The sequence below is a fragment of the Natator depressus genome, chromosome 1, assembly GCF_965152275.1.
Source record: "Natator depressus isolate rNatDep1 chromosome 1, rNatDep2.hap1, whole genome shotgun sequence".
Classification (NCBI taxonomy): Eukaryota; Metazoa; Chordata; order Testudines; family Cheloniidae; genus Natator; species Natator depressus.
The window spans coordinates 234,414,588-234,428,098 of record NC_134234.1 but is presented as its reverse complement, the minus strand read 5'-3'; the positions used below and the strand labels follow the sequence as shown (position 1 = coordinate 234,428,098).

General features: G+C 42.6%; 1 protein-coding gene across 2 annotated transcripts; it reads right to left on the bottom strand.

Moving 5' to 3' along the window:
* Positions 1–1,591: 1,591 nt before the first annotated feature.
* On the bottom strand, positions 1,592–13,260 carry RERGL (RERG like). 2 transcript variants are annotated; one of them, XM_074949345.1, is made up of 5 exons: positions 12,800–13,260; positions 12,237–12,293; positions 9,312–9,385; positions 5,160–5,308; positions 1,592–4,161 (listed from the first exon to the last, which is right to left on the bottom strand). In XM_074949345.1, the coding sequence occupies exons 1-5, from the start codon at positions 12,840–12,842 to the stop codon at positions 3,879–3,881; spliced, it is 606 nt and encodes a 201-aa protein (XP_074805446.1). In that variant the 5' UTR covers positions 12,843–13,260; the 3' UTR covers positions 1,592–3,878. The 2 variants fall into 2 exon arrangements, with proteins under 2 accessions (XP_074805446.1, XP_074805437.1); XM_074949336.1 differs by having other exon boundaries at positions 12,791–13,257.
* Between the last annotated feature and the right edge of the window lie 251 nt (positions 13,261–13,511).

Below are 13,511 nucleotides of genomic sequence, written 5' to 3'. Positions count from 1 at the left end.
CCTTAACAGTGTCTCTTTGAAAAATTGCGAGGGCTCTCAAACTGCTTTTCCCCTTAGACTTCCTTCCCCTGGGATCTTACCTATCAACTCCCTGAGTTTGCTAAAGTCTGCCTTCTTGAAACCCATTTTCTTTATTGTTGTGTTTTCCCTCCTAACATTCCTTAGAATCATGAACACTTTCACCAAAGCTGCCTTCCGCTTTCCAATTCTCAATCAGTTCTTCCCTATTTGTCAGAATCAAATCTAGAACAGCCTCTCCCCCGCTGGCTTTTTTCTCCTTCTAAAATAAAAAATTGTCTCCAATACATTCCAAGAACTCGTTGGATAATCTGTGCCCTGCTATGTTATGTTCCCAACAGATGTCCCCCATCACCACCAATTCTGTGCTTTGGATGATTTTGTTAGTTGTTTATAAAAAGCTTCATCCACCTCCTCTTCCTGGTTAGGTGGTCTGTAGTTAACCCCTGCCATGACATCACCTTTATTTTTTTAACTCCTTACCCAGAGACTTTCAACAAGTCTCTCCTATTTCTATCTCCATCTCAGTCCAAGTGTATACACTTTTGATATATAAGGCAACACCTTATGCAGAGACCCGTTGGTCTTTCCCACAAACAGCTTCATCCATTGCAAGGAAGGTCCTTAACTGTATTCTGGACTTCTCTCAAATTCTGAGAGCTGAAGGCAGGAGGCCCTCCTCATGGCTACCACCATAGAGACAAAATCAGTGGTATCCAGAGAGGCCTGCAATGATATTCTGGCCAGCAGCTGACCACCTGCAATGATTGCCTGAAATTATTCCCTCTGTTCTGGTAAAACGTACTCAATAAAGGAATTAAACTTCGAAGAGTTAGTAGGGCTGTATTTTGCCATGAGGGTTTTGTAGTTGGTAATCCCAAATTGTAGACTAGCCAATGAATATGACTTGCGGCCAAATATGTGAAGCTGCTTTTTAAAATCTTTGATGCCATGTAACAGTTTAGTTTGAAGCTGTCTTCCACATTTGTTTACTGCATAAACCAAAAGGGAGTTGCGGGAGGGATGCGAAAATAAAAATTCCAAGTCCTGGAGAAAACATTTTGTGTGCGCACTCTTAGAAATAGGTGATAACTGTCACTGGAGTATGCCAAATTATTGTTGCAGGGTCTAGCAGAGCCTCATTAATAGGTAGCAGGATGCAGGCAGATGATGATGTATGCAGGATGTCTATCAGTTTATGCTGCGACCCAACCTCCTCAGGTGGAATTTTCGGAATCTGCTATCCTTTATTTCTTAGGTTCTGTAAAAATCTCGCTATGAAGAAAAGTAATTAGTCTCCTAGCAACCTTAACCAAGTATGTTCTCCTTTTGTTAAGTATTAAGAATAAAAAAATGTTAGGAGCTCTACAATTAATTGTGTCAAGATGCATGCATGATTCTTCAGTGTGTGTATGAAACAGTCATAGTCCTCCTCTTGTTAAAGTACCTAGCATCTGAATTTACTATTTGAGGCTGCATGGGCTTCATTTGTACAATAGCAAAAGTTGGTGGTGGTGGTGTTTTTTTAAATCTTAGTCCATTGTAAAAAGTGTAAACGTTTCTCTCTTGTAACATTCAAGTTGGTTTAATGTCATAACAGTAAATACAGTTAGTTTTCAAATCTGGTTAGCAAGCTGTACATAGGTTGACAGACTACAAAAAAGCTGCCCACTAAAGAGTTTGGGGGAGTGTTGTTTGCGTTATTTAATAGATTAGTATACATCAGTGCTTTAAAATTCACTCTCTCTGATTCCAAAATATGCCCTTATATAAATCACTCTTGATACGGTAGGTAAGGTCTGCTTGGATGTAAGATAGTGAAAAGCCTGCCAACATTCTGAGAAATTCCATGATTCGCAATTTTAAAAGCTATAACTATGTGAAATAAGATGATCTTTTCAACAAGTGATGATCTTTAGTCACAGTATGTTTTTAGCACATACGAATAAACTTATTTATATTTCATTAAAGTGATACAGCTTTCTACTTATTTGCATGGAATTATCAAAAGCACTCAGCATTGACCTAACTCTGCTCATTGACTTCAATGGGACCAGTTAGGCCACAATGCTGAGGGTTTTTTTGGAAATTGCACCTTTGGGTATGACCACACAGCAGCTGGGAGCAAACCTCACAGCCTGAGTAGACAGACTCTTGCTCATGTAGCTCAAATAGCAGCATGGAATTTGCAGCTCCAGCAGAGACTCAAGATAGCCCCCTTAACTTGACCATAGGGGGTTGGATGGGCTTGAGAACCCCGGCTGCAGCCCAAGCCACAACATCCACCCTGCTATTTTCAGTGCACAACTTCAAGCCCCGCTAACACATGTCTGTCTACTTGTGCGGGGATGCTTGTAGAATATCTTTAGGGTCTGTTGGAACCAGTATGGGAGAAAGTCAGTCACCTTCAGACCACTTACCTTTCCCTTTATAATTTTTGTACAGTCAGAAACATTGACATGGGTGCCTAAGTACCTAAGTATGCAGTAAGGAGCCTGATTTTCTGTTGCTTAAATATTTAGACTCCAGTGCCTAATGTTCAGCACTTGTGGGTGTAAAAAATAATAAGGCACTTCTATAGCACTATCTATACAAATCAAAGTGCTTTACAAAAGGTATTTAATTACCATGGTAATGAATATGTTTTAAAATGAGTATGGCAGTTAGGACCACAAGTCCATTGAAAGTCTGACTCTGAATCCCAGTCAGACGTGCTCCTTACTGAGGGACTTTTCAAATCCTACTCCTAAATAAAATAGAGTAGATAGGCAATTATTATACCCATATTGCTGAGAAGAAAACTGAGGCATGGAGGGTGAAGTCACCCCTGTACAGAGGGTCAAATTAAGGGCAGAGATCCATGGGAGTTAGGTGCCTAAATAGTTTTGATAATCAGGGCCTGAGTTCTTAAGTTGGATTTCAGTGCTACATTGGCTGCACTGGCCATCTGCATAGGAATGGAAGATGGTGTAAGGAATTAGCTTCTACCTCTGAAGCTTGAAATCATGGATTCAAATACCCATGTGGCCAGGGAAGATAAAATTGATGTAAATTTTAGGAGTAAATTTCTCCCAATAAGACCTTGTCTTAGGTCACACAGCAAGTCAGCAGCAGAGCCAAAGTGAACCCAAGGCTCATGACTCCCATTCCAGTTTCCTATCCACTGGACCATGCTTCCTCCCATCATGCTCCAGCAGTAATACTGAAATGGCAGACAGATGATGACCTCATTTATCTGATCCCCTACTCCTGGCACCTTTTCAGGGAAAGGAAGCCCTGAAAGTCAGGCATTAAGTATCCTTCACTCATTTACTTACAAGTGCAATATCACAAAGTTTCAATTAGTGTCAATTCCAATCCTGGTTTCAATTAGTGCAATTGCTGTTACAGATAAATCTTGGAATTGTGAAGTTGGGCTATTGTTCAGCAAGGCACAGAGAGGCTGAGTTCATTGGAAAAAAAAATATTACAGTAACACCTAGAAGCTACAACCAAGATTAAGGCCCCATTGTTTGTAGGCACTCTACACACAAAGTAGTAAAAGACAGTCCTTCTAAGCTTATAATCTAAATAGACAAGACACAGGTTGAGAGGGGAAACAGAGGCTCAGATAGATGAAGAGACTTGCCAAGGTTCATGGTAGTGCTGTAAATAGAACCCAGGTCTTCTGAATCCCAGTGCAGTACTCTGTCTACTGGCCCATACTGCCAGTCATCTTTGGTTTGTACTGACATATCCCTTCAGATGGAGACCTTTTAAACACATGTACTCATTGGCTGAGTCCAAGCATTGCATGTGGCCTACTGCTGCAACGTTTCAGTGTATCATCATTCAGTGGTTTCCATGAGCCTGGACGTCCACTACACAGACTTCCTCCTCTTCCCAAACATGTTGTTGATTAGTTTGGCCATTGACTTTGACCCACTGGGTCGTCTCTTTTCCTTCACTTTGAAGTTTGTGGTGATAGTTCTCAGGACTTTCGTGAACATGGTCACCACTTCCTGACAATGTTCGGCTGCAGACAGTTCACAGAACTGGCATTTGTTATCCATCGCCAGCTTTTGTCCTTCATCCCAGCCTACCTCTCTCATATGGCATAGATCCTGCTTGTTACCAACTAAGAATACAGCTGACTCTACCACTCTGAAATAAAAAAAGTTTTTGATTAGACAAAAAGCCTTATAAAAATGCAACAGGGTACCTGCTCTTGTATGCTGCATATCCAAAGGAAACTGACAGGTTTTTTTTAATATTATAATATTAATGTAGACCATTAAATGCTATCTAGGATCTCAGATTGCTATAAAGCCTCCTAACCCATCTGTGAGGCAAATGACAACCTCATTTTAGTTATGTTTTATTAAGACTAAAAAAAGTTGACAGTACATTTTCCCCCTTAAATATTAAAAAGTATGAAAAATATATGCACCAACGGATTAAGGTTGAGACAGTATATGGTGAAAGGGGCTGAAAATATAATTTAAACGATTTCCCAATTTCAGATGATTTTATTCTCAGGTCATGTTTTATTTAGGCAAAAGCCTCAGCAGGTTATGCATTCCTAGGTCAACTGTTGTGAATACCAATACTTAGCAGTCAGTTTTTAAACATTTAACTAGTTCATCCATTAATTCATGCCACTGACCTCTGAACTAATTTAAATTGTGCCCAAGGACATAAAGGGAGTTGATGTCACTGCTGAGGACAGAGTTTAAGAGGAGTTCTTGGTGCCAAATCCTCCCTGATGGTGTCTACACTAGTATTTTCTTCAAACTTCCCATTGGTGCAGCTCCACTGGTGACAGCAATGGGGGGAGCTGCAGCATAGGCTAACTACCAGCACTTTCACCTGCACGTTGTCTAATCTTGATCAGAACAGTTAGTCTTATATCACCTAGCATGACAGTATGATTTACATGTGAAACAAGAATGAAAAAGCCTATAGTATACTGGGTTTTGGGTGGAATGGGTTACATTTTGCTGCTGAATTTACCAGCTAGTATATCACTATTGTTACGTTGCTGGGTACTATTGCTGTGCTGAGTGTCATTTTAGTGGCTGTTAGGGTACCTAGAGCTCACACTCTCATCTCTTTTTCGTATGTTAGATTGAAAGAAATGTAATATTTATAATACAACTTACCTTTTGCAAGCTGCCAGGTGGGAATCTCGTATCCTGTATAGCAATGCCTTTGCAAAGGCAAAGGAAGCTCTGTTGCTGATGTCATACACAATGACAAATCCATCAGCCCAGTGGAGTTCATCAGTGAGGGACAGCTTCCCCTGTCGTGGCTGAAGGCAATGAAATGCATACGACAATAGAAAGAATCCATTACTGTTATCACTGTACAATATTTTCTAACTAAAAATGTAAGGAAACGTACATGTTAGTACAGTGCACAGCACAATGGGGCCCTGATCTGGAACTGGTACTCCAAAGAGCTATAGATAAACCACCACCATCACTGGAGATGATTGTTATAATGAATGTATAAACAGCGTTTCAGAACTTTAAATCCCCCTTGATAGCTCTTAATCATCAGTAAAATTAAATTAAATCTTACAGCCAGACTCTGGTCCCTTGACTGCAATGGAGTGCCTCTGAATTTACCCCAGGGTAACTGAGCACACAACTGTGGCCATCAGTATTTGTTTAACCCTTTTATATACAGACACGATGGGATGGACTGAACCCTCAGCAAGTTCACGGATGACGCTAAGGTGGAGGGAGAGGTAGATACGCTGGAGGGTAGGGATAAGGTCCAGAGTGACCTAGACAAATTGGAGGATTGGGCCAAAAGAAATCTGATGAGGTTCAACAGGGACAAGTGCAGAGTCCTGCACTTAGGACGGAAGAATCCCATGCACTGCTACAGGCTGGGGACCGACTAGCTAAGTGGCAGTTCTGCAGAAAAGGACCTGAGGATTACAGTGGATGAGAAGCTGGATATGAGTCAACAGTGTGCCCTTGTTGCCAAGAAGGCTTACAGCATATTGGGATGCATTAATAGGAACATTGCCAACAGATCGAGGGAACTGATTATTCCCCTCTATTTGGCACTGGTGAGGCCACATCTGGAGTATAGCGTCCAGTTTTGAGCCCCCCCACTACAGAAAGGATGTGACAAATTGGAGGGAGTCCAGCAGAGGGCAATGAAAATGATTAGGGGGCTGGAGCACATGATTTGAGAGGAGAAGCTGAGGGAACTAGGCTTATTTGGCTGCAGAAGAGAAGAATGAGGGGGGATTTGATAGCTGCTTTCAACTACCTGAAAGGGGGTTCCAAAGAGGATGGATCTAGACTGTTCTCAATGGTGGCAGATGACAGAACAAGAAGTAATGGTCTCAAGTTGCAGTGGTCTAGGTTGCATATTAGGAAACACTATTTCACTAGGAGGGTGGTGAAGCAGTGGAATGGGTTACCTAGGGAGGTGGTGGAATCTCCATCCTTAGAAGTTTTTAAGGCCTGGCTTGACAAAGCCCTGACAGGGATGATTTAGGTGGGGTTGGTCCTGCTTTGAGCAGCGGGTTTGACTAGATGACCTCCTGAGGTCTCTTCCAACCCTAATCTATGATTCTATAGTATGGTGTTGCCACTCTTGATCCTAGTAAAATGAATATGGGGAGTTTGCTGACTTTGTTGTTTATTGTTCCCACACAATTCCCTATACAAAAGCAACTCTGGTGTTTTTAATCTGTTCCTTCACTAGGAAGTTATTTTAGTGAATCATTTACCCTCCTAGCCATTCAACCTTTCCCCCCAGTCTCTGAAAAGACTTGGAGAGTATGTAAATCCTTCAGCAGGACATCAAGTCACCACACAGACTTTGGTGGGGGCAGTTTGTTAATATGAGTGATGGGATGTTAGAACAGGACAGTGAAAGTGAAAGCAGAGGGAAAAGGGATGAAAGATAGGGTTTCATATTTACTTTGAAAGCCTAGATGGAGAAAGGATGTGGCCAATTAAAAACGAAGGCATCAAAGATGGCTGACAAATCAACAGGTGAAAAACTGCAAAAGCAGAAGATGGTGGCAGATGAGCTGGAGGGGAGCAGAGAGTTAAGAGATCTATGAAATAGTTGGGAGCAAGTCCACAGACAGTTTAATAAAATAAATAAGGTTTTTTGGCTGTATTCTGAAATCAGTAATGAGGCACTGGAGAAAGTTAAGACAAAGCCATTAGTCTTCTTGGTCCAGACCTGAAGGCACCTTGAAAACCGCTTAAAGAACTATACAGAAGGATAACATCAGTGTAGGTGATAATTAATGTCAAAGGGAGAAAAGAAGACCGCATAATTTTCCATTATTTTTATATGTTTTAAAGATGGTCAACCCCATGAAGAAGAGTCTGTAGATTATAGATAGAAAACCTTCCTAGCTCCAGATTATTGGGGATTTCTAACTAGCCCTCTTCTCCCAAATGCCTCAGCGCACTTCTGGAACAAATCTACGCTACTCCATCATAACACCAAATGCTGTTTGTGCAGCTTGCAATTCAATGGAAATAGTACAGATTTTTGTTTATATTCAGGGTATTCGGTAGCTGGTTATTATATATTTTATAAATGGGTGCTGTGCTATACAAACCTAGTACGGCAAGTTCCCTGCCCAGAAAGTCTCCAATCGAAATGCCAAATTTGTTACTGTCTTGATTTCAGTCTGTTGCAATGTGTCCTGATCTGTGTACTTTGCAACTAAAACAAATCATTTAAGGGAGACTGGGCAGCTTAGATATGGCATAGAGCCTTTCATACCCAGAGCTGTCTGCACTGGGAAAATGTACCTAACAAAGACTGACTAGTTCAGCAGAATCATTGTTGAAACTGGTGAGAGCCACAATGTAGGCAAGGCTTTAGTGCCCTCCACCATCATTTTAGATAAACCAGTTGAAATACAAGTCTAATTGAAATGGGGATGAAGGGGTTCTGACTGCAGGAGATTTGCCCCTACTACTGCTTGCCCCTAGTTCAGCTGCACTGTGGGAATTTTTGGTAAGTTTCCTGCCCCCAACAAGGTCTACGTTAGGGTTCACGTGCAGCTCAGATTTGCAATGACCAAAAATGGTTCTTCTCTGAGAGATGCCTGTGGGACTGAGTTGGTCTTAGTTCTGTTCAGGGTGGCTAGGTGCCTCTATCACAGAAAATACCACCAAGCTTGATGCACGAGGCAGTCTGAGGGTGGAGGAGAGAACTCCAAAGGGTCCCCTCAAGGAGTTTCCCTAGATCATTCTGAACCCAGATCCAGGGAGCTGCAGAGAGCCAGAGCTATCTGCTCAGAGGTTCTGTGCCTACTCCCTAATGATGGGCTACCCTGCTCCAACTCCTGGCCAGCATGATTCCAGCTGAGTCAAGCTGCCAAGGTCCACCCTGGATGCCACTGCCCCAGTTCCCACTAATGGGGGAGGGAAGCCCGTAACACACAGAAAGGCAGCAGCAGGAACGTCAACGTCAAGCATCATTAACATTCATTGAGATCCTCTCCAGGGATTGAGGAGAGGGGGATGATGCAGGATCATCTGGCCTGCTCCTTCATTTCTGTGCTATGGCCTTAGATCCTTTGGCCATATGGATGATGGCTGTTTGCAGGGCCTAGTACCATAGTGTTGAGCAGAGATGGCTGGTCTGTTTTGGGTAATACTGTGGGGAATGAGCTGGCTTATCTGGCTATGTTTTTGACACATCCATCACCATATCATCTTTATTAACCATTTCAGCAGAGAAGGAAGGAATCGAATGACCATGAAGGCTGAATTCCCTTAGAAGTGTTTTATTCAGGTCAGAATTAAGCCCAGTTGTTAACATGGGAAAGTCTGTATTGTCACTATCATTGGATCTATTCTGGGAATATAGGACTTCAGTTTCCAGGGCTATTTGGCCTTTGTCATGGGTAAATGAAATTTAGTTAGATGTTTTTAAATTAACCATTTAAAAGGATATTTGGGGAAACTATACAAATAGTGATTGCAACCTTTTTGCCCTTCCTATGAATTTAAAGATGCATGTAATTTTACTGTACAATGTTATATTTGGTTGCCACTAGTAGTTTTCAAAATGGAAAAGCATTGACCAGATAGCTGTCCAATGAAGGGCTCATTCTATAAAGTTGGAAAATGCTCAGTACAGAGAGAGTCCTGACAGCTACATGTTATAGCTATGGGAATTTCAATCTTCTGTGTCAGTTGCTAAAAGTGCAAAGTGTGAGTTAGCTTTTCTCCTCTCTCCTCCCTGCCACCTCACTCTTAGAAGGACCTTTGGGAGCAGCCTTGCTGTGCTCATCCTTTATAAGTTGCGCTTACCTGTGAACAAGGGTCATAAATTTCCATGTGCATTTGCCTCCCATCCAGACACAAATGTTTAGTGTAGATGCACTCTACAAGACACATGGCATTAAAATCAATATCAGAGTTAACAAGGGGGTGAGGGGGAAGGCTTTAATCACTATATTGCCGATGAAGAAATATAAGATTTGCTGTAGTGAATTAGCCCTTGGTCCATCAAGTTGCATATCAATCCTCTGGCAGAACCTGATGTGTTACTGGAAAGTGAACCCACCCCTCAGATATGCCCATAGCGAATTGTGCAATGCTTAATTGTGTCCCTCAGCTCATGGCTGGACAGGTCCTATTCCACTGTGATGCCCAAACAGGTGCCAACGTGTGAGGGAACATTGTTAGAACATAGTGCTAGCCATTTGAGACAGCATATAAGGATGCACAGGTAAATGCTCATGCTTTTAGGATAGTGAGTAATTTCCCAAAAATCTCTACAAATATTATGAAAGTTTTAGGGTAGCTAGGACATGATAGCAACCTGTATGTTGAGAAGTGATGGGAGCAGGAGCTGGCTATGACTTCAGGGTACAGGGAAGGTAAACTTGGAATCAGTTAAGTTGTGATGACCCACTTATTCTATTCTGCATGTTCAGCACATATGCAAAGCCTTATGCAAAGTTTTTTCCTCAACGTAAAATAGAACCATAGGGGTAACTCATTTTATTAGTTTTTTTTCAAATAGTTTAGGTGGGTATGAGCTTTCCTCACACAAGCAGTATTGGTTTGATCCTGTCAAGTTATAATTATGCTGGTATTATACAAGCCTGAACTTGGGTGCTGATCCTGAAAAAGCTGGTACCAGGAGTAACACTTAACTACAATGCTAGGGCTCAAATGGGAAACCTCACAGTAGCAAGCATTTCCCTCAGTAGTGTTTGCAGGATTGAGTCCTTCAGCTGCATTCTTAGAAGCTGAAACATGCACTCAGCGTTGCAATGATATGCGGGGGCCTCAGCCTGATTTTCAGAACATGAGATTCAGGCACTTAGGAGCCAAAATCCCTTTTAAAAATGGGACTCAGACATTGTAATGCTGAGCACAATTCCTAAATACCTTTAAAAATCTGGACCTAAATCTCATTTTCAAAAGCGATTTAGGCATTTTGGAGCCAAAATCCAATTGACGGGATTTAGACTAAGTGCCTAAAACTTAGGCTCCTAAATCAGTTAGGTCTTGCAATGCTGACCATAGCAAAACCCAAACGCCTTTTAAAATCTGGGGCATAGTCTACACTATCGAAATATTTTGAAAATCTCCAACAGTTGCTATTAATAGTGGGACAAGATGTTGCCACTATTCTAAGCACCATGTTGCTCTGAGCAAATCTAATCAGCCACTATTTCAAACAGTACTGACAATTTACTGTCTAGGGCTGCCAATGTTGCCAACCTTGGGGAAGCTGAACTGGTGTTTACAATGTGCGAACAGTTCAAAAAATTCCTGGTGCAGACAGGGCCCAGATAAAGCTCACCATTGCTGGGATTCCCCTTGACTCCCAATCAGCACCATGTTAGTCTTCAGGTAGAGCTGCAGTTCTGAATATCTGGCCTATCCTCAGCTACCTCCTTACCTCCTTCAGAATCCTCAAGTGAATATTTGGGATGGGAAAATTAGAAGGATAAATCTGCAGCACACTCAAACATTGTGGCATCCATAATTAAGTAAGAACATAAAACTTTTGAAATCCAATCTCTTTGATTCTACTACAAAATGTTCTGCGCTGATTTGTGGATTGCTTTTTATTTTATTCACCTGCTAGCTGCAGAAGCAGGTCAAAAATTATTTTCAAACAGTGTTTGTACAGCCCAAGATTCTCTTTACAGATACATGGGTTTGTTAAAAAAATTTTCTTTGAAAAACAGCGGGGATTTTGTGTGTGCAACTCACAGTACTACCTAGTTCCCCTGTCCTGCTGAGTCCAGCTGATTTAGGAGATTCTCAGAGGCACAAAGGGCAGTTATGCACCCAACTCCTTTCCAAAAATTAGATTTGGATTGTCAATCCTTTGTGGCACAGATTGTCTTTTTGTTCTGTATGTACAGCACCTAGCACAATGGACCAGTGCTCTATGACTGGGGTTCCTAAGCACTACTGCAATACAAATAATGAAAAGGGAATGGGAGTTGGGTGGGTAACTGCCCTTTGTGCCTCTGGAAATCTCCCTCTTACTGCATTCTCTTTTCTCCAGGTGCTCCATAGCTTATCTATGGAAAATGCAAGTCTCTTAAGGCCAAATTTTGACTTTTCCTGAAAAAGGCCTCTTGGAACAAGAAGTTTGTTTGCAGAGAAGGTAAAAACATTTTTTCTATTTCTTCACTCTCTTCTTTAATTGTCTTCTCTCTACTTTATGGTGTACAGAGTTTACCAGCCTTTTTGTGTCTGATCTAGTTAAGTTTCTTTAGCAATCTGCCCTTTTCATTTCTGATTAGTACTTCACTTGGCACAGCGTGTGCTGAGTTTTACGTGTTCATTTTTATACATCTGCTTTCTACATGAGTTATGTTTCTATTCATATTTTCATCAGAAAAACTCAAAGTAACAAACTAAACAAATTAAATCACTATTTTAAAAGATTGTTCGGTTTCCATTTTAAAGATACTTTCTGAAACAATAATAAACCTACTTCTCTGGGATCAAACAGCTCATCATCCACTATTACCCTTGGAAAATCATTTCAGTGAATGTATATAACCCAAAAAGAAACACTTTGATTAGATGTTAGGAAACGCTTCTAAATAGAACTGAGAATTTAAAAAGAAAATTCAGGTACGTATTTGGTAGGAAATTAAAAATGGACATTTCATATTTACATGGCTTTAGTGCTCGTTAGAGGTATGATTTATAGAACGCCTAAAACAAAACGCAGAAAAGTTGCGAATGGGAGCTTACCAGAATTAGAAGCATATTCTCCAATGAAACGCCTGGTTAGGAATCTCACTGTGAGGGCTGCAATACAAAACAAACTCCAGCTGAGCACATGCCTGGTTCAGTGACGGTTAACTTTATACAACTTTTGACCTTACTTGGTGCGCAAAAATCCCCAACATTTAAAAATCAGTCGCGTTTTCTCCCCGGCTGCACACCGATTGCCAAGGGGGAGTGCTGCAAACTGAGATTGGAGGACGAGCAGTTGCGTGATCAATAATGCAAAAGTCCGGGGGGTGAAGGGAGAGGCGAAGATCCGGGGCTCCTCGTAGTAGCACAATGGAAGGGCCAGTGTGCAGCGGGAATGGACAAATCTTTAAACGCTGCAGCTGTTTCCTACTTTGTCTTGGTGCAGAAAACCCGCCGGCCATTGATTCACGGGATCAGCGGATTATTAAAAAGTCGAGTTGCCCGAGTCGCAACCACCCTGACAAAACCTGGGAGGGACCCGGGTAACACTGACATCCCACTTGTTCAATCCCTCCCCCCAAGCCCACAAAGTTAACTTGTAAGTTTACCAGACTTGCCGGCTCCTCTGCTGCCCAGCACAGCGAGCTTCAGTTCATTCATCCTGAGCCAGCCGTCGCCCCAGCGCCGGGGCTGAGCTCTTCAAAAAGCCTCTTCGGTGCGGAGCCAGCTTGTGCGGCCCGCTCGCTCCGCTCCGCTCCGCTCCTAGCGCCGCGCCGCCGCCGCCAGCCCCCGGACACTCTCTCGTGGCCGGCACGCGGGTGGCTCCGGGCGGGCTCCCACAGCGAGCGCTCCCCTCCCCGCCACTTCTTTATAACCTCCTGGGCTGGGGACGTCAAGGGGAGGCCGTCGTCGAGCTCTTTGTTCCTCTGGCAACGCAGCTCTGCGGACCGCCCACGCCGTGTTGCCTGCAAGAAGCAGTTCGACTAGGAGTTGCCCGAGCGCCTCTGCCTTCACAAACCTGGCTGCGATCATCCCCAGGGATTCTCCCCCTCCCCCAGGAGGTTTCTAGTTACCGGTCAGAGCAAAGGACAAGGACGGGTCAGTGACTGGTTGCTTCGGTTTTGTTTTCGCAAGTGAGGCAGTCACTTCCTTTAGAGTAGCAGCCGTGTTCGTCTGTATCGGCAAAAAGAAAAGGAGGACTTGGGGCACCTTAGAGACTAACCAATTTATTCGAGCATAAGCTTTCGTGGGCTACAGCTCACTTCAGATGAAGTAGCTCACGAAAGCTCATGCTCAGATAAATTGGTTAGTCTCTAAGGTGCCCCAAGT